Source organism: Eptatretus burgeri, chromosome 9, assembly GCF_056783735.1.
Source record: "Eptatretus burgeri isolate ZD-2024b chromosome 9, Ebu_testis_v1, whole genome shotgun sequence".
Classification (NCBI taxonomy): domain Eukaryota; kingdom Metazoa; phylum Chordata; class Myxini; order Myxiniformes; family Myxinidae; genus Eptatretus; species Eptatretus burgeri.
The window spans coordinates 108,542,174-108,567,732 of record NC_140969.1 but is presented as its reverse complement, the minus strand read 5'-3'; the positions used below and the strand labels follow the sequence as shown (position 1 = coordinate 108,567,732).

General features: G+C 39.6%; 1 protein-coding gene and 1 long non-coding RNA gene across 2 annotated transcripts in view; one reads left to right on the top strand and one right to left on the bottom strand.

The window, feature by feature from the left end:
• Positions 1-245: 245 nt before the first annotated feature.
• LOC147020888 (uncharacterized) lies at positions 246-10,186 on the bottom strand. Its single transcript, XR_015061993.1, has 2 exons — positions 10,151-10,186; positions 246-5,424 (listed from the first exon to the last, which is right to left on the bottom strand). It is a non-coding gene; the product is annotated as an uncharacterized LOC147020888 (long non-coding RNA).
• A 5,144-nt stretch (positions 10,187-15,330) lies between these two features.
• LOC147020885 (B-cadherin-like) overlaps positions 15,331-25,559 on the top strand; it is a 177,919-nt gene continuing 167,690 nt past the window's right edge. Inside the window, exons 1-2 of the mRNA XM_085896620.1 lie at positions 15,331-15,568; positions 15,674-15,721. Coding sequence (XP_085752746.1) covers positions 15,536-15,568; positions 15,674-15,721 — 81 coding nt within the window. The 5' untranslated portion in view covers positions 15,331-15,535. The remainder of the gene's footprint in view (positions 15,569-15,673; positions 15,722-25,559) is intronic.

Below are 25,559 nucleotides of genomic sequence, written 5' to 3'. Positions count from 1 at the left end.
ACACGATACAGCACTCAGAGCTTCACTCACAGAGCCGCCATGATGCCACACCCATGCACAACTCACCAACAACCAGCAGAGGGAGAGAGGGAGAGAGGGAGAGAGGGAGAGAGGGAGAGAGGGAGAGAGGGAGAGAGGGAGAGAGGGAGAGAGGGAGAGAGGGAGAGAGGGAGAGAGGGAGAGAGACACAGAGACACAGAGACACAGAGACACAGAGACACAGAGACAGAGACAGAGGCACAGACTTACTTTTGAAGTCCTTTTATTATCTCAAAATACAAAAAAAAATATTCCATCAAACATTGGTACATCAAAGCAATGAAACAAAGGAAGCTACAGAAGATTACTAAAATACAATTTAACAAAGAGAAAAAAAGTTTTATTCTTGCTGACACGAGAGCATTAAAGAAAACCATTATGTGGCCTTGCCCGATGGGTTTTCCATTTAATTTTTCTCTCCTTGAGAGATATATTGCCAGTTTGGCAGTTGTATGAGAAATCCAAAAAGTCTATTTTCCTTATTAGGTTTGGCATGAAAGCCAAAAATAAAGGAACGCAAAGAAAACACAACATTCATTTTGTATGATACAACATTAAACCAATTAAATAAAGGAATCAATCTCACACAATTAATAAAGGCATGGAACACATCTTCCGAATATACACAAAATGAGCAACACGTAGATACAGGAGAGAATTTACTAATTAACCTCCTGGAAGGGACTATCCAGTGGATCAACCTCCATTGGAGATCACCGGACCTTTTACTTATGAGCTTGTTATACTTAGAGTCCCATATAGGTTCAGAGGGGGGTCTGGCAGGCATCAGTCTCTTCCACTGGGTTACTCCATTTAAAGGTGTATCCCCTAGCAGTTGTTTGACACAAGACTTGTAAAGTTCTTTGCTGCTCGTCTTTTGAAAGGGTTTTAACCCCATTCTCATAGGGGGTAAGTTGTTAGGGATAAACTGCACACATAATTCGTGAAAACCGCACTCATTATTCAGTGCATCATGTTCCTGGGTCCAAACTAATCTCAGTCGGAACCCTATTCATGTGACCTCTCTCAAGATTTTTCCGATCACTCTTTTGGAGTGAGTTCCTGTTAAGTCGGCTATTTCCTGTGCAGATTTCCACCTACAACCTGAAACATGCCGGAGGTGCCATACTTTTGTGATTCCAGCTGATATGAAGTGTTGGCAGAAGTCATTACTTCTGGGAATACTGGGGAAGAGAAGATTGTAGAACAAAGGTTCTTGAGCGAACATCTTTGTTCCATATGTATCCTGCTGACAGCACACTGAAAGGCTTTGCCAGGCGTTCAAGAGTCTCTGATAAAAATCAGAGAGTAGATGCGTCGACACACTGAAGCAGGACCAGAAAACATTCACGGCCATTGCCAAGCCCACCCACTTGATGCAGAATGTGAGAAGCCAGGAGACGGTTGAGTAATTACTCTTCAGATAGCAATTTTTTAACAGAGCATAGCTGAAAGGCCATTATCCGGTTCCTAATGTCGAGCATACCCTGGCCACCTTCAACCAATGGACGGCATATAATGGTTGGTCGTAACCAGTGATGGCCTCCCCAGAATAAGTCCAACAGTTGCATTTGTACTCTGTTTAACAAGTCTTCCGGTGGTTGCAGGCAAATGCCATAAAAAAGGAGGCAACTAAATTGTTAATGACCAGGACGAAATGACCTCTATACGAGAGGTAGGGCAGGGCTCTCTTCCACCTACTCAATCTTTTTTCCACCCATTCAGCAACACCATCCCAGTTTTTCTGGCTATGTTGTGGAGACCCCAGAAAAAACCCCAGATATTTGAAACCTTCCTCCACCCATTTTAGCTTTTGAGGAAGATGTACTTGCGGGGATTGTCATTCCAGGTAACTTCCTTTTCACGAAGGGAACCCATAGAGCTTTGCTTTTTTCCCAGTTGCACTTTAAAGACGAAGCTGAACAAAACAAGTCTAAACACTTGAGAAGAGCGGCGATGTCATTATCATCCTTCACAACCACCAAGACGTCATCCGCATATGCTGATTAAAATAACTGAAGGGTGCTCAGGAGATATAACTACTCATGACGTTTATCCTCAATAGCACTAGAAGTGGCTCTTACACAAGGGTGAATAATAAGCCAGAGACTGGGCAACCTTGCCTTAGCCCCCTCTGTACCTGTATGGGGGAAACAAGTCATTGTTTACCTTAACCATACTGGATATGTTATTATATAATAAGGCAATATAAATCCTGAAATTAGTCCTGAATCCAAAAACTTTCAACACATGATACAGAAAGCCATGGTCTTTGCTATCAAAAGCCTTTTCTAAATCAAGAAAAATTAAACCAAAGTCAATCTGTGCACAATTACCCTCTATTAAGTCTCTTAAGCAAAAAATGTTATCATATATTGATCTGCCTGGTATACAATAACTGATCAGGATGGACCAGATCACCAATTACTTTTTTGAGTCGATTTGCCAAGTCTTTGGAAAGGATTTTGTAATCAGTGCAAAGCAAAGAAACTGGTCCCCAATTCTTGATGTGTCGCAAGTCACCAGCCTTTGAGAGAAGGGACATTACCACTCTTCTCAGGCTTAGAGGCAGTTCTCCATACAACAAAGATGATTCCGAAACATGCATCAGTTCTGGTCCTAACAGGCCCCAAAATTCCACCTAAAATTCAGCCGGTCGGCATCAATCCCCGGAGCACTTCCCGAGTCCATTCCAGCCAAGGCTTGGGTTAATTACTCCAGCGTAATTGGTGAGTCTAAGTCTCGACACTGGGGCTCAGGTAGAGAGGAGAGGTGAGAGGATAATTGGTTCATAATTTCATCGTAAACAGTTTTTTTGTAAATAGATTGGAGAAGAAATCCTGAACACACAACCTTGGGGTTAACAACAACAACTCCGTTGGGGTCATAAACAGAAAACATAGTATTGGGTGACTTACTAGAGGAATCTAACCTAAAAAAGGATTTACTAGGGGTGTCCAATACCTTTAAGTTTTTAACCCTTAGTCTGAGTAACAACCCAGCTGCTTTCTCTTAGATTAACTCTCTTAACTGAGTCTTCTTTTCAAGTAATAATTGATAACTTCCTGTATCATTGCTGTTCGCCAGTTTACTTTCTCAGTGTACAATGTCAGCTTCTAAACAAGCCATTGCCATATTCTTAACATTTGTGGTGTTTGCCCTGAACTGCTGACAAAACACCATAATCTGGGTTTTTGTATTGTCCCACCATAAATTCAATGAAGAAAAAGAGGGTTTTCTTAGGATTTTGTTAGCCCAGAAAACTTGGAAAGCTTCTTTAAATAGATCATCTTCTAAAAGATTAGTGTTAAATTTCCAATATGCACTTGTATGTATTTTTTGAGGGAGAAAAAGCCCCAATGGTTGCTAAGTGATGATCTGAGAATATAGATGGAGAGAAATCTGGAGAGACCACAGTGTTCCTTAAATGTGAGTTTATATACCATCAGTCAAGTCTGGCAAAGGAAAACCTCCCTCTGGTAAGACACTCCACGTGAACTGGGATTCATTGGGGTAAGGTACCCTCCATACATCTAACAAACCAACCCGACAAAAGAAAAGCGATAAATCACGACAACATTCGGGATGAGATTCCGGTGTATTCCTATCCATTCCAGGTTCAAAGGTACAGTTAAACTCACCTCCAATGCAAACACAGCGACTTAAATCAACCGTCTGTAAATGATTGATCACAGACACAAAGAAAGCTCTCCATTCTGTGCTCCCACTAGGAGCATACACATGAAATAAAATAAAATGGAAATTGTTAATGACTAGTTCAAGATAGATAAACCGGCCTTTAACAATCTCCAGGAAGAGACATGACTCAGGTGTTCGCTCAGGTCTCAGGATGAAAGCAACACCTGCTGAAAGAGAGGACAAGTTGATAAAAAAAAGTACTGTCCCCCAAAAAGACGACACCAATCATACTCCACATTGTGAGTGATGTGTGTTTCCTGTAATAAAAGTATGTCGATGTCCTTCCATCTCATTAAACTTTTAACTTGAGCTTGGTGGTTGTAGTTTTCACCTCCACCATTAATATTTCAGGTACCAAAGGTGATTTTCTTCATTCCAAGGGTTTGTTAGGGTGATGTGAAATCTCAACACTAGTTCTCGTAATGAATTTCCTGAGACGGTGAAACTGTGACTTTGTTAAGGAGAACTCATCAGCCTTCCTCATAATATCTTTGGCAGTTTGAATAAATTAACTAGATCAGGAAATTTATCTTTGATAACTACATCTCGCTGTCTATAAGTTTCATTTAGGAAAGAAAGAAAGAGTTGAGGAGCTATCATTGGCTGATCGGATGGAGACTGAGACAACTGAGGCACCTCAACATCATCAGATTCGAACAAATCAGACAAGGTAGCTCAGGGGTCGAGGATTTCAGCCTCCGAAGTCACTAATGGGATGTTCAGAATCTCTGGAGATTCGCTGGAAAGCTCTCGTATGTTTCCATCATTTCCATGATGTTCCTTATGCTCAGCAGGAGTTGAAATGGTGGTTTCACATTCTTGCGGAGCCTTATCTACCGATTCACTCGGAGATCCTGGAGTACTATTTTGAATTTGCATCGGTGAAGGGGGCACTGAAGAGGGACTTGTCAAACACTGTCTGCTCGTTCACAGGACTTAGTGATGGTAACAGTTCATTTGAGGGGTTAACACCGTCTTTCGCATCACTATCTATTTCACCCAAACAATAATTTATATTCTCAGAAATAATCTGCAAACTTTGCGATGCATTTTCCTCAACTACACGACCTACTTCACTATCTTTTTTTCTCAATACAGGTCGAAACAGCTACATCGTCCTTCTCCAATACTACCTTCTTCGCACGACCGATAGAAAGATGAACAGCTGATGCTCTCCTTTTTTTTTGAAATAATAATAGGATCCTCAATCATTGCTTCACTACATGACGAATCAGCAGGAATAGTCGATAAATTTGGATTTACTGTAACGGGAAGTTAAATACTATTGTTCTCCACACGGAGTACCGGGGTATTGTTCTCATTCATCTCACTGCAGGCAGGAACAGCAGGAACAGCAGGAACAGCAGGAACAGCAGGAACAGCAGGAACAGCAGGAACAGCAGGAACAGCAGGAACAGTTAAACCAACGGGATTCACTTCAGTCTTTTCAATGGCGTTTGAGGTATTTATATCCTTTTTACAATCCACAGCTACATGACCATTTTCACCACATTTTAAACACCAAACTTTAGGGCAGAAACGTGTCACATGACTCAAGGTTCCACAGTGAAAGCATGTTAACGAGGCCGACGAGACAGACGTATGATACTGGCGATCATTGAGATTTACCTTGAACGAAATATTCAACTCCATGTCGTCGCCACGATCGGGAAGTACCATGTACACCTGTCGACGGAAACTCATTACGCCACAAAGGTTAACGGGAATCCCCAGCCGAGCACCACGGCCAAAACACCAATCTTGATGAGGTTGAAAACAACTTTAATATCACTCATCACACAACGCGCCCGACTGGGCCAAAACCACGCTCACCCAGAATGGCCCCTGCACGGTAACCCCGTGCCCACACAGACATGGAGTACAGAACAACATCATGGCATAACCACTTGTTTTTTTTTTCATCTTTTTTTTTCGTTTTCACACTTATCCATCTCCTATCATTCTCGGTGTTATATATATATATATATATATATATATATATATATATATATATATATATATATATATATATATATATATATATATATATATATATATATATATATATATATATATATATATATATATATATATATATATATATATATATATATATATATATATATATATATATATATATATATATATATATGTATATATATATATATGTATATATATATATATATATGTATATATATATATATATATATATATATATATATATATGTATATATATATATATATATATATATATATATATATATATATATATATATATATATATATGTGAGGGCCTCCACCTCACATGGCAACCAGGTAGGTTGGCGTCCGCGTAACTTCGCGCTAAAGAAACCCGCAAGATGAGGTCTACCATTGCGCGTGATGTACCGAGTCGATCCGATACTGTGTTTTTTTACGGAACCATCTGTCACAATCCATAACTGATCACTGGGAAGAGGAAGAGTAACTGTATGGGTCGAAGTAACAGTGCTTTGGGCTCTGTGGAAGGCAGCATGTAACTCATCAGTCCACACAACTCTGTCCAGTGATTGGCATCCGGCCACAGTATCATCCAAGGGAGATAAGAGAGTGGAGCAGTTGGGGATAACATGAGCAAGAACATTTATGCCCCGATAAAGGATCTCATTCCCCTGACCTTCTCAGGAGCTGAACAAGTGGAGAGCGTAGCCACACAATGTGGGCTGGCCTGGATAGTACCACGAGACCAGATCCATCCTAAGATGGTGGTGCTCTTAGGACATATAACTGTTTTCGTAGCAGAGAGGCGGAGTCGGCATTTATACAGAGCATGTAAAACCATTCTCCAGTTTTTGAGGATCTCCTCCACTGTGTCCCCACCGCAATAGAGGTTGTCAGCGAGTTTAGCGACGGTCCCCTTCTCTAAGAGATCACCAAGGACGTGGCACATGAGTTCTTCGAGTGCTGTCTCTGATCGAGGCATTCCCATAGCAAATGTAGTATACACACGTATTCCACGGAAGGGTGTGGCTACACCGCAGTACTTCATGGACTGACGGGATAATGGAATTTGGTAAAAGGCACTCATAAGGTCAGTAGAAATTAGATACTTCCACTGAGAAATTTTGCGCAGGATGGAATCCACGTTTGGCATAAGAGAGGGTTGGGGCTTACTGTACCGGCCCACATCAGCAAAAGGCAGTGACGAAGTGAAAACCGCCACTGGGCTTCTTGATCAAGAATGAGGGATTCAGATATTCCACAGTGATCCCCATGTCCTCAGGGCGAGCAAAGACTCCAAGTTTTTCCAGGTCATCAAATTTGTGTTGTAATTCACACAGCTTATCATGCGCATGTTGTGGTAGACGGCCTTTGCGTTGTGGATGCTGAACGGGGCCCATGTTAACAACAGCCTCAAAGGGGCCTGCAGCACCATTGTAGCCTTGGAACACTGGGTCAAACACTTCGTCATACTCTTCAAGCAGGGCACAAAACTTTGATCGTTCGTCGGGAGCGAACATGTTGTCAGGGTCGAGGGTCACAGTTGTAGCGGGTCCTAAGAGTGATGTGAGTGTGCATTTTACTTTGAGGGAGCTGGTCTTGGTATAGCCACCTAGGTGTTCTTTGGTGTACTCAGTTATGTACACATGGCAGATTTGGCAAAACTGCTCCTGATGTTTGAGAACTCGTGGTTCGTTGGTTAAATTGGGGATCCGAACCTTCCTCCTGATGCTACGGATGATACTGGGAGGGGGCCAGAACTCACTTGGTTGCAGTGACCTTGCACTTGGGGCATCTGTGCGAGGTTCGAGTGCGAATACTGAGTCATTACTCGACATGTCATTTGGGGGGACCATTTCGATAAACTCTCCGGGCCACAGAGTAGTTGTGTGGGGTGGGGAATGTAGTACATGAGCTCAGCGTACTGCATGGCAATCAAGGCTCCTTCCCTGAGACCCATACACATACGTGGTGCCATCACCCAGGATAACTTGGTGCTTCGCAGGACGAATTGAGATGTCATTAGACTCCATGAAAGGCGTTCCCGCCAGTACCTCCACGTCAAGACTTTTGACGACCAGGCCCTCAAACTGAAATTCTCTTCCGTCATGTATCAGTGTCAGTCTGGTCTCCCCATCAATTTGAAGAGGGGACGATCCATCAGCCTGACGAGCGGACTATGCACTCTTCTGAATCTTGGCTCCTAAATTTCTTACAGTTGTCCCACGAATCAGGTTTCCCGTGGCACCGCTGTCAATGGTGAATCGGGTTGTGTGGTGTTCGTGGAACTTGTGGAGATATGGAGACTGGCGAATCTGGACATGTAGGGTAGTGGCCGGTTCTGTAAAATCTGTGTTACTAACTGCCTTGTCCCCATGGGCACATTTTATGCCTTCAGGCTCGTCGTCTGACACTTCAGTTATATCAGCCACTTGGCGTGCTCTTGCATTGTAGCAACAATCTCGTTCAGGGAGGAAAGGACATTCACTGAGCAAATGACTGTAATCAATACGACGTACTTGTTTGCAGAGGGGACAGAACTTTGTAAGGTTGTTGGAACGAGTCCCCGAAAGGAGTTGACGGGGTTTTGACGATAGAAATGATGCCGGGCGGGAGGCTTGTTACCGAGAGGTTACAGTACGCAATGACTTTGAATCTTCAGCAGTGTGGAGCTCATCTAATAGTGAGTGAAGCGCCTGGGATATCTCCGGCTTTATGGAGGCTAAGGTGCGGGACCTGAGCTCGGTTCCAGAGTGTTGCTTGACGAGTCCGGGGAGTCCAATGTGAACAAGCCGAAGCCATGTGAGCACAACAAAGTTCTCCAGTGAGGGGGATAACTCCTCATCTTCAGTGATCACCTGGTTATGGTGGGAGATGCTGCCATCTTGTCGAAGCAAGGTATCTTCCACAAACACCATCAGGCATTGGTACAAGTCTTCATAGCGCTCCTCGGGGTTATGGCGTATCGCTGCAAAGTCAATGAAGTGTGCACCCGTTGACTGGAATCCAAAATGTTGTCGAATCGACTGCCATATGTTGGCTACGGAAGTGGAGTTTCTGACTATGGTGTTACGGGATATCACAGGGCAGTAGTTTGCAATCTGACCCAGCATAAGTTCCAATACGGTGACTTTCTGTTGGGCAGTGCGACGCCGCTAAACGGGGACACTCTCACCATCATCCAAAAGTCCACGAAGAGGGAACGCTCTGCTCTTCTTCTCCCAGGTGACGCCTTTTTTGAGGAAGGGAGCAAAGTTGGGATCGAGCAATAAAATATAAAGGAAATTGTATCTCCAACATTCAAATGAGTTTACCGTTTCACTCTTGCTGAGTGACCACTGCTTTGGTGCACTTTGTGTGGTGGCCATTTTGATGACGGGTACGTTGCACAGACGATGTTTATGACACAGCTACAGAACGATGTTGGCCGCTCACCTTCTTGTGAGGTGCGATTGGGGTTCAAAGATAGCTCTCATAACGCTGACGTTCTGCCGATCGCCGTCTCCAGGATGAAGAGTGCGTGGAATCGTATCCCGACGCTGCCACCACGCCACAATGGTTAAAGGGAATCCCCAGCAGAGCACCATGGCCAAAACACCAATGTTGATGAGGTTGAAAACAACTTTAATATCACTCATCACACAACGCGCCTGACTGGGCCAAAACCATGCTCACCCGGAATGGCCCCCTGCACGGTAACCCCGTGCCCACACAGACACGGAGGACAGAACAACATAATGTCGTTACGTATTTTATCCTCTTGTTGCTGCTCCTTCGGGGGATCATTGACATTCTCGAGACAACTGTTCCATAACGAGACAGGACTGACAATAATACGTCATTCGGTAAGAATGGTGGAGCATTAGACACAACGATTTTTACTGCAGGATTATCCATGGGGGAAGCTAACATAAAAACACCATTATCAATGGTTAACCCCTCACTCACAACATCGTGAACAACATTTTCATTAGACATAACACAACAACTTTCTTATTCATTTGCGACGCAGCGCGAACATGTTCAAAACCGATTATATTCCCGACTGGTAGGATGACGTCCTCAGTGAGGATTCATTCTGGCGGAACACACACGAGCTCATGTTTCCTAGTTAAATTATCAAATGCCTCATACTGAGGACGTGTATTCGCCATAACGGCGATTTAACTAACACCTCTTTGCTCAGATCAGGCAAGAAGGTCAAAACTAAGCAAAACAAAATAATCTAATTATGAAACAAAACAACAATAAAGCCACAACAACACTGGGTAGGCCACACTCAAGTAAGCCCGCTCTAACTCTTTCTCTCTCTCTCAAGGAAAGAGGGTGTAGAAACCACAACTAGAGAAAAAACGAGACAAACACAGCAGGATAGAAGGAGGAGAAGGAAAGAGGGGGAGGCAGGAAGGAGAAAACCCCACGGGCAACTCACCACAGCACAGAGCAGCTGCAGCAAGCGGCCATGGCATCACACCCAAACAACAAACTACCACCAGGGGGTGAGAGAGAGCAAGAGCGAAAGAGAAAGACAGACAATGTTTGTAATAAAGTGATGTCAAGTGTTGTGCTCTCAGATGAGTTGGTTGAACGAGTGAGTATATTGCACATTACATTGTGTAATCTGATAATCTCCTTTCTGAAATTCCATGCAAGGGGTAAACACAAAGTAGTTTGTCTGAATAATTGAACAGGTGTCAGGCCAATCCATCGGAAAAGGGTCGGTGGACTGAACTCTTGGCCCAACTTTGTCGGAGAAACCAATTTTTTTTTTAACACATGCCTCTACTACTGCTACTACCACAACAACCCGAATGATTTCCATCTTTTTTGGGGTTATCAAACTGAGGATTTCGGACCACGTCTTTCACGAACTGGATAACCAGGCTTGATGGTCAACTAAAGGTGGGAGTAATTTGTAATTTGTTCAGGGTGCAGGCGGTAACTCGCCTTCTCTTCTCAAAAGACAACGTGGGATTATTAACGTCCACCAACGACTAGTGCTGACACACAGGACAGCCAGCTTAACGTCCTTCCGAAAGGCAGTACACACATTGATGGTTCACCCTGTACCTGAAACGCCTGGATGACGGTTTCTAGCCGGGTCTGAATGTGAACCTGGATAAACAGCTCAGAGGTAAGTGCTCATACCTGCAGTCTCGGCTGTCCAGCCAGTCCCCACAACCGAGATTTTAACCTCATTAATACATTTCAGGACTGGTTACTCTCCTTTCATAAACGTTCATCATATTCCATATTCTCAGGAGCATTTTATGTCAAGTTAAAATGTTTATCTTTTTGTGATGTAAAAGGTACAGATGACGTTTTAATTAGTCCCAATAATACCTAGTTACTTTGTGAATCTATACTTTCCACCTACAGGTGTAAATCATGAATGGAAGTTGCAGGTAAAGTCACATGATGCTGTGATTTGTACTCTAACTCCAAACAGCATGAAATGCACTCATTTTCTCAAAGTCGTTTTTTAAGGAAACTTTCACTGCAACCTGGAAGAGATACAGACAGGTAAAAGGTGATCATTAACGTGTGATGCAGTACCAGGTGCAGGTGTAAGTAATACCATTTACATAAATTTACGTCTCACAAGCATCGTGCTCACCTTTACAAAACATGCAGCCCAACATGGTAACATGCTTATCAATGGTAAAAGGGGAACAGGTAATCACAATAATCGGCTCTATCAGAAAAAGGTAAAGTTCAGAGTTCAGTGAAAAGAGATGAGTTTGTAAATGCACGAAGAGGATAAACAAGGAAATTGAGGTGAACTTTACTACATTGACACTCATTTACATGAACTTCACAGGTTGGAGGAAACTTTAAAGGAGCGATTTGATATTAAATGAATGAATTTATAGGTTCAGGTATTGGTTCAGGTAGAAGAAAACCTTTTCATGTTCACCTTTATGAATCTTTACCACAACCCTGAAAGCACAACACCTTTCCGTACATCATCACCAGAAAAGGTGTTCCTCGCCTTGTAAACCGCTCCCTGACCTCCTTCGCCAAGCTTTTTGATGACGTCATACTTCTCGATCTGAACAACAACAAAAATGGAGAAAACATCATGCTTCATTGCAAGATCAGAGAAAGAGTACGTTAAGATCTTCAAACTAGATATTTCTCAGTCTCGTTATTTCACCTCACCAATCGAGTTACCACATCACAAACCTCACAACGAAAGTTTGTAAATATAAAGTGAGGATCTGGTCACATCTCAGAACACAACTGATCTGGACATGACATTGATCCATGGAATAAAGTGGGTTTTTAACCTCAACCACCACGTCCCTTCTACATGAGAAAAATAGAGTCGCGTGTCCCGAAGCTCACCTGGATCAGGAGCAACAGGCACTCAAACGCCTCACAGACCCCCCCAGACCCTGATTATTTTAATGTCATGAACTAACTTCCGTACATCATGGGTGATGAAGGCTGTGGTCAAATTTCATCGAAATCCTGTGTGTAATTTCGGAGAGGAGAGCAAATACTTCTTCTGAGGTGGGGGGGGGGGTGTCAACCCCCCCCGTCGTACACCCCATTAATTAGCTGCAGATGTTTCATCAAAATTGTGTGTTTGGTTCAAGCGATAATGACTGAAGGGATAACGGACTGACTGACTGACTCATTCACTCACTCACGGACACTGCTCAATTGCATATGCTCACCGGTCTAAAGTGCAGGTGAGCTATGAAAGAGATAATCTTAACATCTCACTAACCTGGATAGACCACCTCGCATAAAGACGTGATGGAAATGGGGGATTGTTAGACCACCTCGATTCCACCTGTGATGGAGATGGGGGATTGTTGGACCACCTGAATTCTACCTGTGATGGAGATGAGGGATTGTTGGACCACCTCGATTCCACCCGTGATGGAGATGAGGAATTGTTAGACCACCTCACATTTAGATGTGATAAAGATGAGGGATGTTGGACCACCTCACATCTAGATGTGATAGAGATGAGGGATTGTTGGACCACCTCAATTCCACCCATGATGGAGATGGGGGATTGTTAGACCACCTCACATCGAGATGTGATAGAGATGAGGGATTGTTGGACCACCTCAATTCCACCCATGATGGAGATGGGGAATTGTTAAACCACCTCACATCTCGACATGATACAGATGAGGGATTGTTGGACCACCAGGATTCCACCCGTGATGGAGATGGGGGATTGTTGGACGACATTGATTCCACCCGTGATGGAGATGGGGGATTGTTGGACCGCCTTGATTCCACCCATGATGGAGATGGGGTTTGTTGGATGACCTCGATTCCACCGGTGATGGAGATGGGGGATTGTTGGACCACCTTGATTCCACCCATGATGGAGATGGGGTTTGTTGGATGACCTCGATTCCACCCGTGATGGAGATGGGGGATTGTTGGACCACCTCGATTTCACCTGTGATGGCGATGGGGGATTGTTGTTAAAGCTTCACTGATATTTCTGTCCAAAATTGGAATCCATTGAACTCTTAATAGACATCTTAAATTAGGAAAAGACTAAAGATCAAAGGATAATAGCTGGTTGTACAAGCAGCAAACTGTACCAACGTTAAAACGTTCGTTTTGTTTTTGAAAATAATATAACAGTTGTCTGGTTGAGCATGGAGTTTGACTTGGCCAATCACATGGCTTGGCGCGTTTTGTTCCGAGTCACCACGTCAAAACGCTTGAAACTTTATTAAATTCGGAGAGCATCAAACCAAGTTAGTGAGGTTACATTTTGAAGATTTAGCAATCATTAATTATGAAGTTATAAATAACGAACCATGGTCACCCGTTCAGCTAAATCGTGATCTCTACCCTAGTCAAATGACCATATGTGCGAGATTATTTAACGTACAACACATTCGACGAGATCAAGTTAAATGGTTCCTGGAGGTCTCTCATTAATTCCAACGTGATGCAATCACCATTTACACAGATTCTAACAACAATTAGTTGCACTGTGGGCGGAATTGGAGGATATGTGTGAAACAAACTTGGACTTATTCAAGGAGGAATGTCCACTCCAAAATACGCTACAAGGCCAAAAAGTAAGTGGACACCTGCTCGTCCAACATCTCATTCCAAAATCATGCCATTAATATGGAGTTTGTTCCCCCCCCCCCCTTTGCTGCTATAACAGCCTCCACTCTTCTGGGAAGGCTTTCCACGAGATGTTGGAACATTTCTGAAGGGTTTTGCTTCCATTCGGCCACAAAAGCATTGGTGAGGTGGGGCGTTTTGGTGATGTTGGGTGATTAGGTCTGGCTCGCAGTTGGTGTTCCAATTCATCCCAAGGGTATTCGATGGGGTTGAGGTCAGGGCTCTGTTGCTGTCCAGTCAAGATCTTCCACACTGGTCTCGACAAACCAATTATGTGTGAACCTCGCTTTGTGCACAGGGGCATTATCAAGCTGAAACAGGAAAGGGCCTTCCCCAAACTGTTGCCACAAAGTTGGAAGCACAGAATCGTCTCGAATGTCATTGTATGCTGTAGCCTTAAGATTTCCCTTCACTGAAACTAAGAGGCCTTGCTCGAACCATGAAAAACAGCCTGAGACCATTATTCCTCTATGGCCCTATGCATTCAGGCAGTCAGCATTCTCCTGGCATCTGCCAAACCTGGATTCGTCCATTGGACTATCAGATGGTGACTCCATCACTTCATCACTCCAGAGAACACATTTCCACTGCTCCAGAGTCCAATGGTGGTGAGCTTTACACCACTCCAGCCGCCGCATGGTATTGCACATGGTGATCTTAGGCTTGTGTGCGGCTGCTCGGACATGGAAACCGATTTTCATGAAGCTTTCCATGAACAGTGCGTGTGCTGACGTTGCTTCGAGAGTCAGCTTGAAACTCAGTAGTGAGTGTTGCAACCGACGACGGACCATTTTTCTACGCTACGCGTTTCAGCACTCAGCGGTTCCGTTCATTGAGCTTGTGTGGCTTACCACTTCGCGGCTGAGCTGTTGTGTTTCTCCAACACGTTTCCACTTCATAATAACAGCACTTACAGTTGACGGGAGCACCTCTATCAGGGCAGAAATTTCATGAACTGACTTGTTGGAAAGGTGGCATCCTATGACGATGCCACGTTGAAAGTCACTGAACTCTTCAGTATTGCCCATTATACTGCCAATGTTTGTCTATGGAGATTGTATGGCTGTGTGCTTCATTTTACACACCTGTCAGCAATATGTGTCACTGAAATAGCCCAATTCACTCATTAGAAGTGGTGTCCACATACTTTTGGTCATGTTGTGTGCATACATACGTACACTTACTCGGTTGCTCCATTATATTATTTCTGGTGTTGCTGTAGCGCAGGCACGATGGGCCGAATGATGGGGGGAGAGATCTCATTTGAATAACGTATGACTCACTGAACTCTCCATTGTGTGTCTCCAAACGAGCATGCCTGTCTGTCTGTGTTGAATGTAAATGACAACTACTTGGCCTAATGGAGATAGATAGAAAAGAGAAGTGTTCATGAAATAATGAAAGCGATAAAACCGCACATTATTAGAGGGGGTGGGGTGGGGCGACCAACGTCTCAGCCACCTGATGGAGTCATGGCATTTCAACGTCGGTGTGTCAGGTTTGGAGGTTGTGCAGGAGGGACAGGAGGGACAGAACGAGTGGAGGAGTTTGGGTTCAAAGTCGTACAAGGTTAATTATTTGTTGGGAGAAATCGATCGATAAAGAAGAAGATAAGCAGGTGGAAGAGTAAAGGAGAATCACCTTTTTGGTTGAACAATTCACACCTGACACACCTGTGTCACCATTGAGACAATCTGCCATGTACAATGGACAGCATTTCATCTACCTGCTGGTATTAAATCGATCTATATATATATATATATATATATCGACCTGTCTGTATATCAGTGTAAGTTCACATTGATCACCATTTTCTGACCTCACAATGTTTCTACAGGTTTCATTGTTTCTCGTTGAAGGACATTGGTGGATTCCACAAAAACAGGTAAAAATGTTGATCAATGATTGTGTGTTTGTCCGTCTCGTTACCAATGTCTGTGTGGTGTCAATGATTCATTCTGGAAGCGAGGTGGGTGGGGTTGTGGATAGATATTACAGGAAAGAAACGAACAGAGAGACAAAACATTTATGTCTTGCCTACCCCATGTGTCCTGCCCTTCCTCTCTTTATTTCACACATCCCTTATTTGTCCAAGTCTCCCTCTATTTTGTCCTTCAACCCTGCTGTTGGTGTTTCTCTTTCACTCTTTCTCTCTCTTCACACCCCACACACTCCATTCTCCCCACCACCCCCACTTCCCCCTCTTACGTTTTCTATGTTATATCCTGACCCATTCTGTGTTCTAGCTCCTCCACGAGCTTCGACTTTGTGTACAAAAAAAAAAAAAAACGTCGACAAAGAGCAATGAGATAAGCAGACATCTCCCTGGACCACCAACGGCAGGGAGATCCCGTTAATCGACAGTGGATTTAAACAGCTTGTTAAGACAGTCTTCACTCCATATGACATGATCATACATCCCTATCGGGTAACTGCCATATTACATAACGATACACACCTCTACCTTCACGAACGTTTGGTTCTCAGTCGATCTACATAGATCCTTTGGAATGTGCACCCTTGTTTGAGCCTTGACTGGTAAATCCAAGACGATTCACAATCGTTCAACCTTTGGACTCATTACATGGAAACGAGAACCATAACCACTCCCCAACAGGTGAGTTCAGGTCAGAGTCTGTCTGCGTAGTGCTGAGTAAATCACAGCAACCAAAACATGCAATCGTTGTCATTACAATACAAATGCAACAAACAGTATGTGGCCACTGTTGTTTTGTTATGGAAAGACAATTTTCCCCATCGCAACCCCACTTGGATCACACCTGGAAATCCCACACGCAAACACGTTATGAGTGTCACGATGAACATGGAGAACAAAATGAACTTTTGAGCACTTTTTAAACTGTGTTCCCATTTACTGTGTTCACTCGTCCATGATCCACTCGATTGTCCTTGGAATTAATGTGGAAGCACACCGATCTTGCCTGCTTGCCGTTGGCTTTGTCCTGCATATGCCATTGTTTTTCTATTGCATGCTGTTGTCGTTGGCCTGCATGTTGGTGTTTTTGTCCGACATGCCGTTTCTGTACAAGCTCCTCTCTGAACCTGAGTTTTTTTTTTGTCTCTGTATTGGTGTCCTTAGTCGAGGCTCGTATAAGAGCTAACACAGAACATATAACAAATGGAGCAGGAGACAAGAGGGGGTGAGAGAGGGAAGCACAACAACAGTGGGGAACAGAAACATCAGGAGATCTATGGAAGATAAAGGGAAGGGGCGGGGTACACGGGATAAACAAGATGGACATACAGGGACTGTCACGAAAACAGGAAATTTGAAGGAGGTGGGTTTGTGGTGGGTTAACAGCAAGGGTAGAAAAGATCATTGCTTTGGATGGGGGGGGGGTGGTGGTGAACGGCTGTTTTGAAGACCTGGAGGGAAGAGTGAGATTGAAGAGAGTCTGGGAGTTTGTTCCAGAGGTGAGAAAAAAAAGAGGAACGAAAGAGTGAAGGTGAGCAGTGAGTCTTGATTTTGGTGGTTTCACGAGAAGGGGGTTGCTGATAGACATTGAGTGTGTTACAGAAATATTAGGGGGACAGATCACAGACAGAGCAGTGTGTGTAAGGCTGGAGGATTCGGTAGGAAAAAAAAAATACCACCGACCTGCCTGTGGTGAGAGAGTGAGAGACCCAGACTCAGCTTCATCATGGGAGATATCAATGATCCTAAATGCCTTGATTTCCACAGAGTGAATACGAACAAGGTGAGGCAAGAGCACCAACCCAGAGGAGAGGGCAGTACTCCAGGCTACGGATAAAAGCTTTGTTTGTGGTTAGGAGCTCAGGTGTGCCAAGGAACGTCTTTGCATGACAGAGGATGCCCAGTTGGTGACTAGCTTTGGAAACGAGCATGAAATTGTGGCTTTCCCAGGAAAGATCATGGTAGATAGTGAGACGCAAAAGTTTGAATGAATGAAAAAACTTCTTCAAGAGGATTGTTGAAAAAGAAGATGGGGGGGAGGGGGGTTGGGTTTCCAGATGGTCCTTTTGGAGAGACATTGTGAGAGTGTGAGATTTGTCAGGATTGAAAGACATGTTCCAAGTGTTTGACCAGATTGTGATTTTATCCAGGTCTGCAGGGAGTGAAGAAGCTGCTGATTGCCAATCTGAGGGATGAGGGATGGTACAGTAGAGGGTGGAGTTATCAGCAAAGAGATAAAGAGGATTTTCCAGAGTCGGAGAGATCATTTATGAAAACCAGAAAAAGTACAGTGTCCAGAACACTGCCTTGAGGAACTCGAACCTGGACAGGAAGAGATGAGAGAATTCCATTAAGGGACACGTGTTGACTGCGACAGGAGAGGAAGTTTTCCAACCATGAGTGGAGATTGCCTTACATGCCAGAGGAAGAGAGTTTAGTGAGCAGTGTGAGATGCCAGACCACATCAAAAGCACGAGATATGTCAAGGAAGATGGCTCTGATCTCATATCTGGCATTGAGCATCTCCATCCATTGTTGGGAAAGAAGAAGCAACATGTCTAGGATAGAGTGACCTGGTCTGAATCCAAATTTACGATCGGAAATCAAGTTTATGATCATATGATTTATGATCTTTCATTCCTCTTTGCAGAACAGTAAGGATTTAACGTCAGAAGCGATGATGGATTCCATAGCCTTGCTGATGATTGGTCTGTGATTGAAGGGATCTGGTTTTAATACTTTTTTCTATGTAAAGTGGTAATGTTTGCCGATTTCCAAGCAGATATCACATGACCTTGAGCAAATGAGAGGGTGAACAGAACAGAGAGGGTGAGAGTAGGGTAAGAATACTGATTCTGGCTCACTTTTCCCCATGTAAATGAATGGGGGATTTTCAGCGATTTATATTTTTTTTTCCCTAAAAATAAATCCCCTTTTTATCCCAAGGTATATTTATTTGTCTCCCCTTTTAACTTGGAGGTTGAACCTCATTGAATTGAACACCTGGGGGTTGAACAGCTCACTCATTGAACCTATAAAGATTTGTTCATTCTCAAATTCCTTCAATAGTTTAATTTTCTTTGCACAATAATCCCCATCTAAAATATTGACAAACAAAACATTTGAATCTTTATATTTTTTAAGATACCCCATTTGTGCCATTACGAAATGATAAACTTCTCTTAATGCTCTCATCTGACCACCTCCTGAGCCACATATCATTTTGAGATTATAGTAAATTGTTTTTTCATTGTTCAATTGATAACCATCAAAGTTTTCAGTCCATTCAAGGATATTCATTTTTTCTTTACATCCTCTAACTTACTAGTTTTTAAATTAATTCGCTTATTTGTTTTATTTACCTTTGTTTTAGTTATTTTTTCAATAAGACTTATTTGATATTTTTCACATTCATTATGTTTTCCATTTATATACCAAGACTGAGATTTTCTCCACTCTTTAGTTTGATTAATACTTGGTTTAACCATTTATATATTGTGAAAAAACGCAGCGGTAGCCCTTAAAAAACCCTAACCCATCTTCCCATCGTTAAAACATAATCTATTTTATACACTCTATCATACAATATCCATATGGAACACAATCTATTCCATTATCTAAAATAAATCTCTTATCATCAAAGGCTCCTAATGCCTTTTTATTTACTTCTTCACTATATATGTTATGTTTATAACTTCTTATTGTATTCATTTTCCTATATTCTTCTTTCTTATTCATCAAACAATTATAATAATTTCTAAAAGTTATTGATTTCTTTATTACATATTTCTTTATTCCCTTTAACCTCTTATCAATCTGTTCACCATACTTATAAGCATATGCCTTTGCTCTCAATCCAATAAACTCACTCATTACTTTTCCACCCAACTCATCCTTAAACTTACCAATAACCTTTTCATTCTTTTTGGAAAATAACTCACTCTTCTTGCTGAAATTACTTGTATCATATACTCCAATATTTTTCTTCATATCTTCATAAACATCATCAGTTTTTATATCTAGGATAAAACTATCAGTATCCATATACAACAATGAAACATTTTCACCATACTCTTTCTTTAAGTCATTATACAAATAATCATACATCAATATCTTTGATAAATCAAGAACTGCTGTTCCAATATAAATTGGTTTATCCATTACAATACTTTCCTTTTTCATATGAATTGCAGAAAAGTTCTCTGAAAAAACCTCTTCTCTCTCAAAACTTGGTTTATTTATCAATCTCGAAGCTTCTTTCCAAGATGTTGCGAATCTAATGTTTTGCCTGTTTCTAACATTTTCCATAGTCTTTCCAAATACAGCATTATTCATTAATTTATAAAAGTCCCCTTCAAATTTTACTTTGTATTTGCTCTCATATCTGTATTGAATTGAATATACTTTTTCACCCAAGGACTTTGTTTAAATTTTAAAACTCTATGAATTTTAGCTACTTCCTCAATCCTTCTCTCAAAAACTGTTTTAAGCTTCTCTGATGCAAAACATATCCCTCTTTATCATAGAATGTTGTTAATAACTTTTCTGTTGATTTACCTTTTAATATTAAAACTTTTATGATAATCACTTAACCATTCTTTTCTTTGGAGTTTCTTTCTCACATGCAAAAGGAAGATCTTTATGCTTATTATGAAGATCACTCGGGTACCTCAAATCAACTTCAAAATAATAACCTTCTTCTTCGTCATTCAATTCCTCTTGAGAAGAAATAACAATATTCATCAAAGCCTTTTCATAATTCTTTTCTTCCACCCACTCTAATTTACCATAAGGTAGAGATTGAGACATTGCCCATCCATACAAATTATTAGCATCAAAATACATCAAATAATTACTATTTTTTTCACTATCATAATTTGGGAGATATTTATTATTTGCTTTAGCATATCTTTTTGAACATACTTGTGATATTCCACCTCTCTTGGACTTCTCAATCATCAAAAGCATATCCACATCACTGATTAAATCTATATCTTGTTTTGTCATTTTCAACATTGCACTTCAATCTAAACCATGATCTGTGAAATAGTACCTAGGATTTAATCCATAACAATTTTTATTATGACAGAGTGATCTAAAAGCTTCAAACACATCAGCTAACAATAAAACATCTGTTTTTAGATATAAATCGTGATATTCTCCAAGGTTCTTTATCTTAAATATTTTCCATATTTCTTGTGCGTGTTTATATTCCTTATCACTTATCTCTTCTTCATAAAGGTTATTATAGAAACTTTCTTTTGAAGGAAGTTGTGTTTCTTTAAATCTCATAAATGAATCCATATAATCATAAGGATAAATTCCCTTACTTGTAAGAATTTTCTCTTTACTTTGAATTTCATTCCTTGTTTGAATTTCCTCTCTCGTAAGAATTCCTTCTTTAATCAGAATTTCATCTTTAATCTGAATTTCCTCTTTAGTGAGAATTTCCTCTTTTTGGAAAGAATGAATTAAGATTTGGAAAAGAGTCTGTGGAGCTTAGATTTGATGCGAGGTAGGCTAGTGGTGTTCCCATAAACTTGTAAGAATCTAAAAACCTAATACGAAAGTTAAAGGTTTTGTGAATATCATTTTTGAAAATGAAATATACTTTTGACTTGTGTTTGTTATAGCAGAAATATTCCCTGGTGTTTTTGAAAGTTCATTTATAAATAGATGTGTATCATAGTTGGCGCTGTTGTGAAGAAAGACTGGAATAAAAGAAGGTAATTTATAATTAAGATTACAACAGGAATGAGCGGGACCTCTATATTTACCAGTAAGATGACAATGGTCTCTAACTTTAGACTCCTTAATTTTCCCCTCACAAATATGACAGATATTGTTCATTCTAAATTCTAATTTTTCTTCTTTGGTTAATTTCATCGGTTCATTTGTTTCTTTCATTAATTTAGTGAGTCTTATACAATCCTTTTCTAATCGTTTTACAAACTCTTGTGAAGCATTTTTTCCACGATAATGTTCAAGTTTGTTATACTTTTCTCCAACAGATGATTTGATATAATAACAAAAACCACAAGGAATATGTTTTTGATATTTATTTGTATATGGTTCTTTTGGATTAGGAGAAGCAGTATTTATCTTTTTAAGGATACATTCAAAATCAGCGTATATCACAAATGGGTGCATGATAGATTTATTATAATCTTCAAAATAAATCTTTTCACCAGGTTTAGGCATTGTAATTACAGCTGATTTATGATTACTACAATATTTTGAATGTTGTTCTAATCGTTCTTTTGTATGAAATGAATTAAGACATCGCTTACAAGGATATATTTTGTTTGCTGTTCTGAATACCTGAGAAGAGAGAAGAGATTATCTTGATAAATTATTGATGTATGTGTAATGTGAATTCTTTCCAACACTAAAATATAAAAGGTCAATGTGTGTTTCTTCATTTTTATAGTTGTTTGAAATTTTTAATATTTGAACTTTGTTTGTATCCGTTAATCCATATACATTAATAGAAAGATTATTCTTTTTCTCAAATTTAGGAATATCTGTTAATGGCATTGGGAATTTAAAATCTTTAATGTCCAAGGTATTCTCATATTTCATATATTGTTTTACTCTTTCTGAATTACATTTTGGTGGATGTAAGTGAGCAAGAACAGACCAGAGAAAACATTTATTATCATTGTTCTTAATATTAACAACTGCCTTCTTTAGTTTTATTTCTTTTGGTAATTCAATATAAGAAGAAGCTTTAAGAGGGTTTGATTTTAGAATGTGTATATCTAAAAAGATGATTTTTTTAATATTGAATCCACTTCCTACCACTGTATTATCAACATCCTCCTCTTGTCTTGATAGTTCTTCATAAACCCCACTATTCAAAAAATCTTGAAATGATGTTATAAAATGAAGATCTGTTCTCATATAAGGAGTTTGTTCTTCATCTTGTCTTTTCATATTCATTTTCACTCCCATATAAAACTTTAAAGTTTTTATTTCTTTTTAATGTCTTTTTAATAAATTTTTCAACATCGGGTTTCACTATTTCAATTGATTCAGCTATTGATGATGGACTGGGTTCTCCAAATTGAAAAATCCTTATTTTTATATGCCCTTTAAATGCCTCATCAGTGTTTTTAATATAATAGTCTCCCTTTACTTTAAACTCATTTTTCTTGTGTTTTTGTGATTGAAGATGTTGATTATAACTACTCTTCAAAACATCCTTTGAACAGATATCACAATGTTTTCTTTCCAACTCAAGAGGAGATATTTGATGAAATAGATTAAATGTGTGTTTGTTGGTTCGGAGGTGTTTTCTATAATGTTTATATTCGTGAATACAAACATCGCAGTACGTTGTATTCACCATATTTATAGAATAAAACTTTGCTTAAACTAAAATTTTCTTGATGAAAATTTCGTTTAATTTATAGGTGAATCTGTGCTTAAAAACATTTTATCCTCCAACTTTTTCACTTAATAAATACAATGTTTCAAGACACAAAAGACAAGTTTCAATCAATCTCTTCATCTGTTAAAGATACTGAGAAATATGTCAAGGATGTAAAATTGAACAAAGATAAATATAACAACTATTGGATAAAAACTATTATGGTAAATAATATGAGTTCTTCAATTTCCTTCAGTGGAAGGGCTTTTAGTATACCTGGTAGAACATCAATTAAAGTATCTCTAACAAAAGTTTCTCCTCTCCTTCTAGTAATATATTCAAAACTAGAAAAAGCAATGAAACAAGAAAAAGTATCAAAGAACAAAAACCTTATGGATGAAGCTTTAGAAAGAAAAGATAAGACCATCTGTAATATGCAAGGAGAAATTTGTATTTTTTTCAACAACCTTAAAGATGTAAATCTTGATGAAATAAAGGATGTTAATATATCAGGTGAAATGACATTTCGTTCAATAGTAGTTAACGATAATTTTAAAATTACCTTTAATATAAAAAATGTTGTCGTTGAATCTGATAATGAAAAAAAGTATATCGATATCGATGGTAATATACAACTGAAAGTATAGATGAATTTCAGTTTAAGTAAAGTTTTACTTTATAAATATGCTAGACTTTCCTGATTCTCCATATGACAAATTTGAGAATTGTCCTGCGTGTGAAAGACAGGGATTAAACACAGAGTCAAAAGCCTATAAACAATGTATATTCTGTGATTATCTTCTAATTAATGATAATAAAAAATATAAAAAGGAAAATAATTCTTTTAGATTTACACCAAAAATGAATTACTTTACAAGATTGATTAGAGAAATGAATGTAAAGTATGAGGATGATAACACACCTTTCCTTACAAGGGAAGAAACTGAACGTATAAGAGAAATGTTCAAAGGATTGTTGTTGTATATTATTCATGGATGTAATTTTCAGGGAAATATCAACACAAGATATTGTATAAATAAAATAATGGATTATCTTGAAATTAAACCTGAACTTAGGATAAAATATAGAGTTTCTAAAAAAGCCAATAATAAATTAAATAACCTGTTTTTCAAATATATAAATGAATGATTTTTTACCTATTTGGGAAAATAAGATAAAATTTAACAACCATAAAAATCTCCCAAATTCATTAAGATGTCTCATAGTTGGTTCAAGTGGATGTGGAAAAACCTGCTTACTTTTAAAAATGCTCCTCACTCCCAACTTTTTAGATTATGATAATTTAATAATTTTCACAAAGTCGAGTTTTCAACCAGAGTATCAACTACTCTCACAAGGTTTTAATGCTGGTCTTCAAAAAGAAGATATAATAGGTTTATTTAAACGTCAAAAAAACCTAAATGATTATAACATTGAAGATATAATTCAACTATTTTGTGATACACAGAGATGTAAAAAGAAATCAAATCTTATAACTTGTATTCTTAGTGATAATACGGATGATATACCGTCTCCCCAAGATTTGGATAAATCAAAAAAGAACCTCGTTATCTTTGATGATTGTGTTAATGAGAGAAACCAAACGGTAATGGACAGCTACTACACAAGAGGGAGACATTCTTCTTGTAATTGTATTTATCTTACTCAATCGTACTTTCAACTTCCTCGTCGTTCCATCAGAAACAATGCTAATACTTTTATTTTATTCAAGTTAAATTCAATAGATATCAATAATTTTTGGAGAGATAATTGTTCTACATTATGTAGTAAAAAGAAATTTGAGGATTATATGAAGCACACGACTGAAAAATATAAATATATTGTTGTGAAACAAGATGAGATATTAAGGGATATATTTTTTGTTTTATAAACAATTACATATATAAATGACAACTATTATTATAAATCTTGTGGGTAAATCTGCTTCTGGAAAAAACTTTCATAAATCAAGGTTCTTGTGTGGTACAAATGAGAATATTGTAAATTTACTTAAAAAACACCCTGTGATACGCATTGTATCAACAACAACTAGAGCAATAAGACCTGGAGAAGTAAAAGGTGAAGATTATCACTATATTTCAGTGGAGGAACATATGCGATTGAGGAATGAAGGACAAATATTTGAGGAGGTTTCTCTTGGTACAACAAAATATTCACATTGTAAGAGTGAGTTAAAGAAACTAAAATCTGGTGGTGTTGGGATATTAGAAACTAATCCAGAAGGAACGAGACAAATTATTAAATATCTGAGCGGAGTGAAGATTTTATCATTCGGTTTTGATGTTGATGAAGAAACTCAACACAAACGTATGAAAAGCAGAGATGCAAGGATTAGTGAAGAAGAAATTACAACTCGCATTAATGTTAATAAAGAATTTGATGAAATATTTAAAG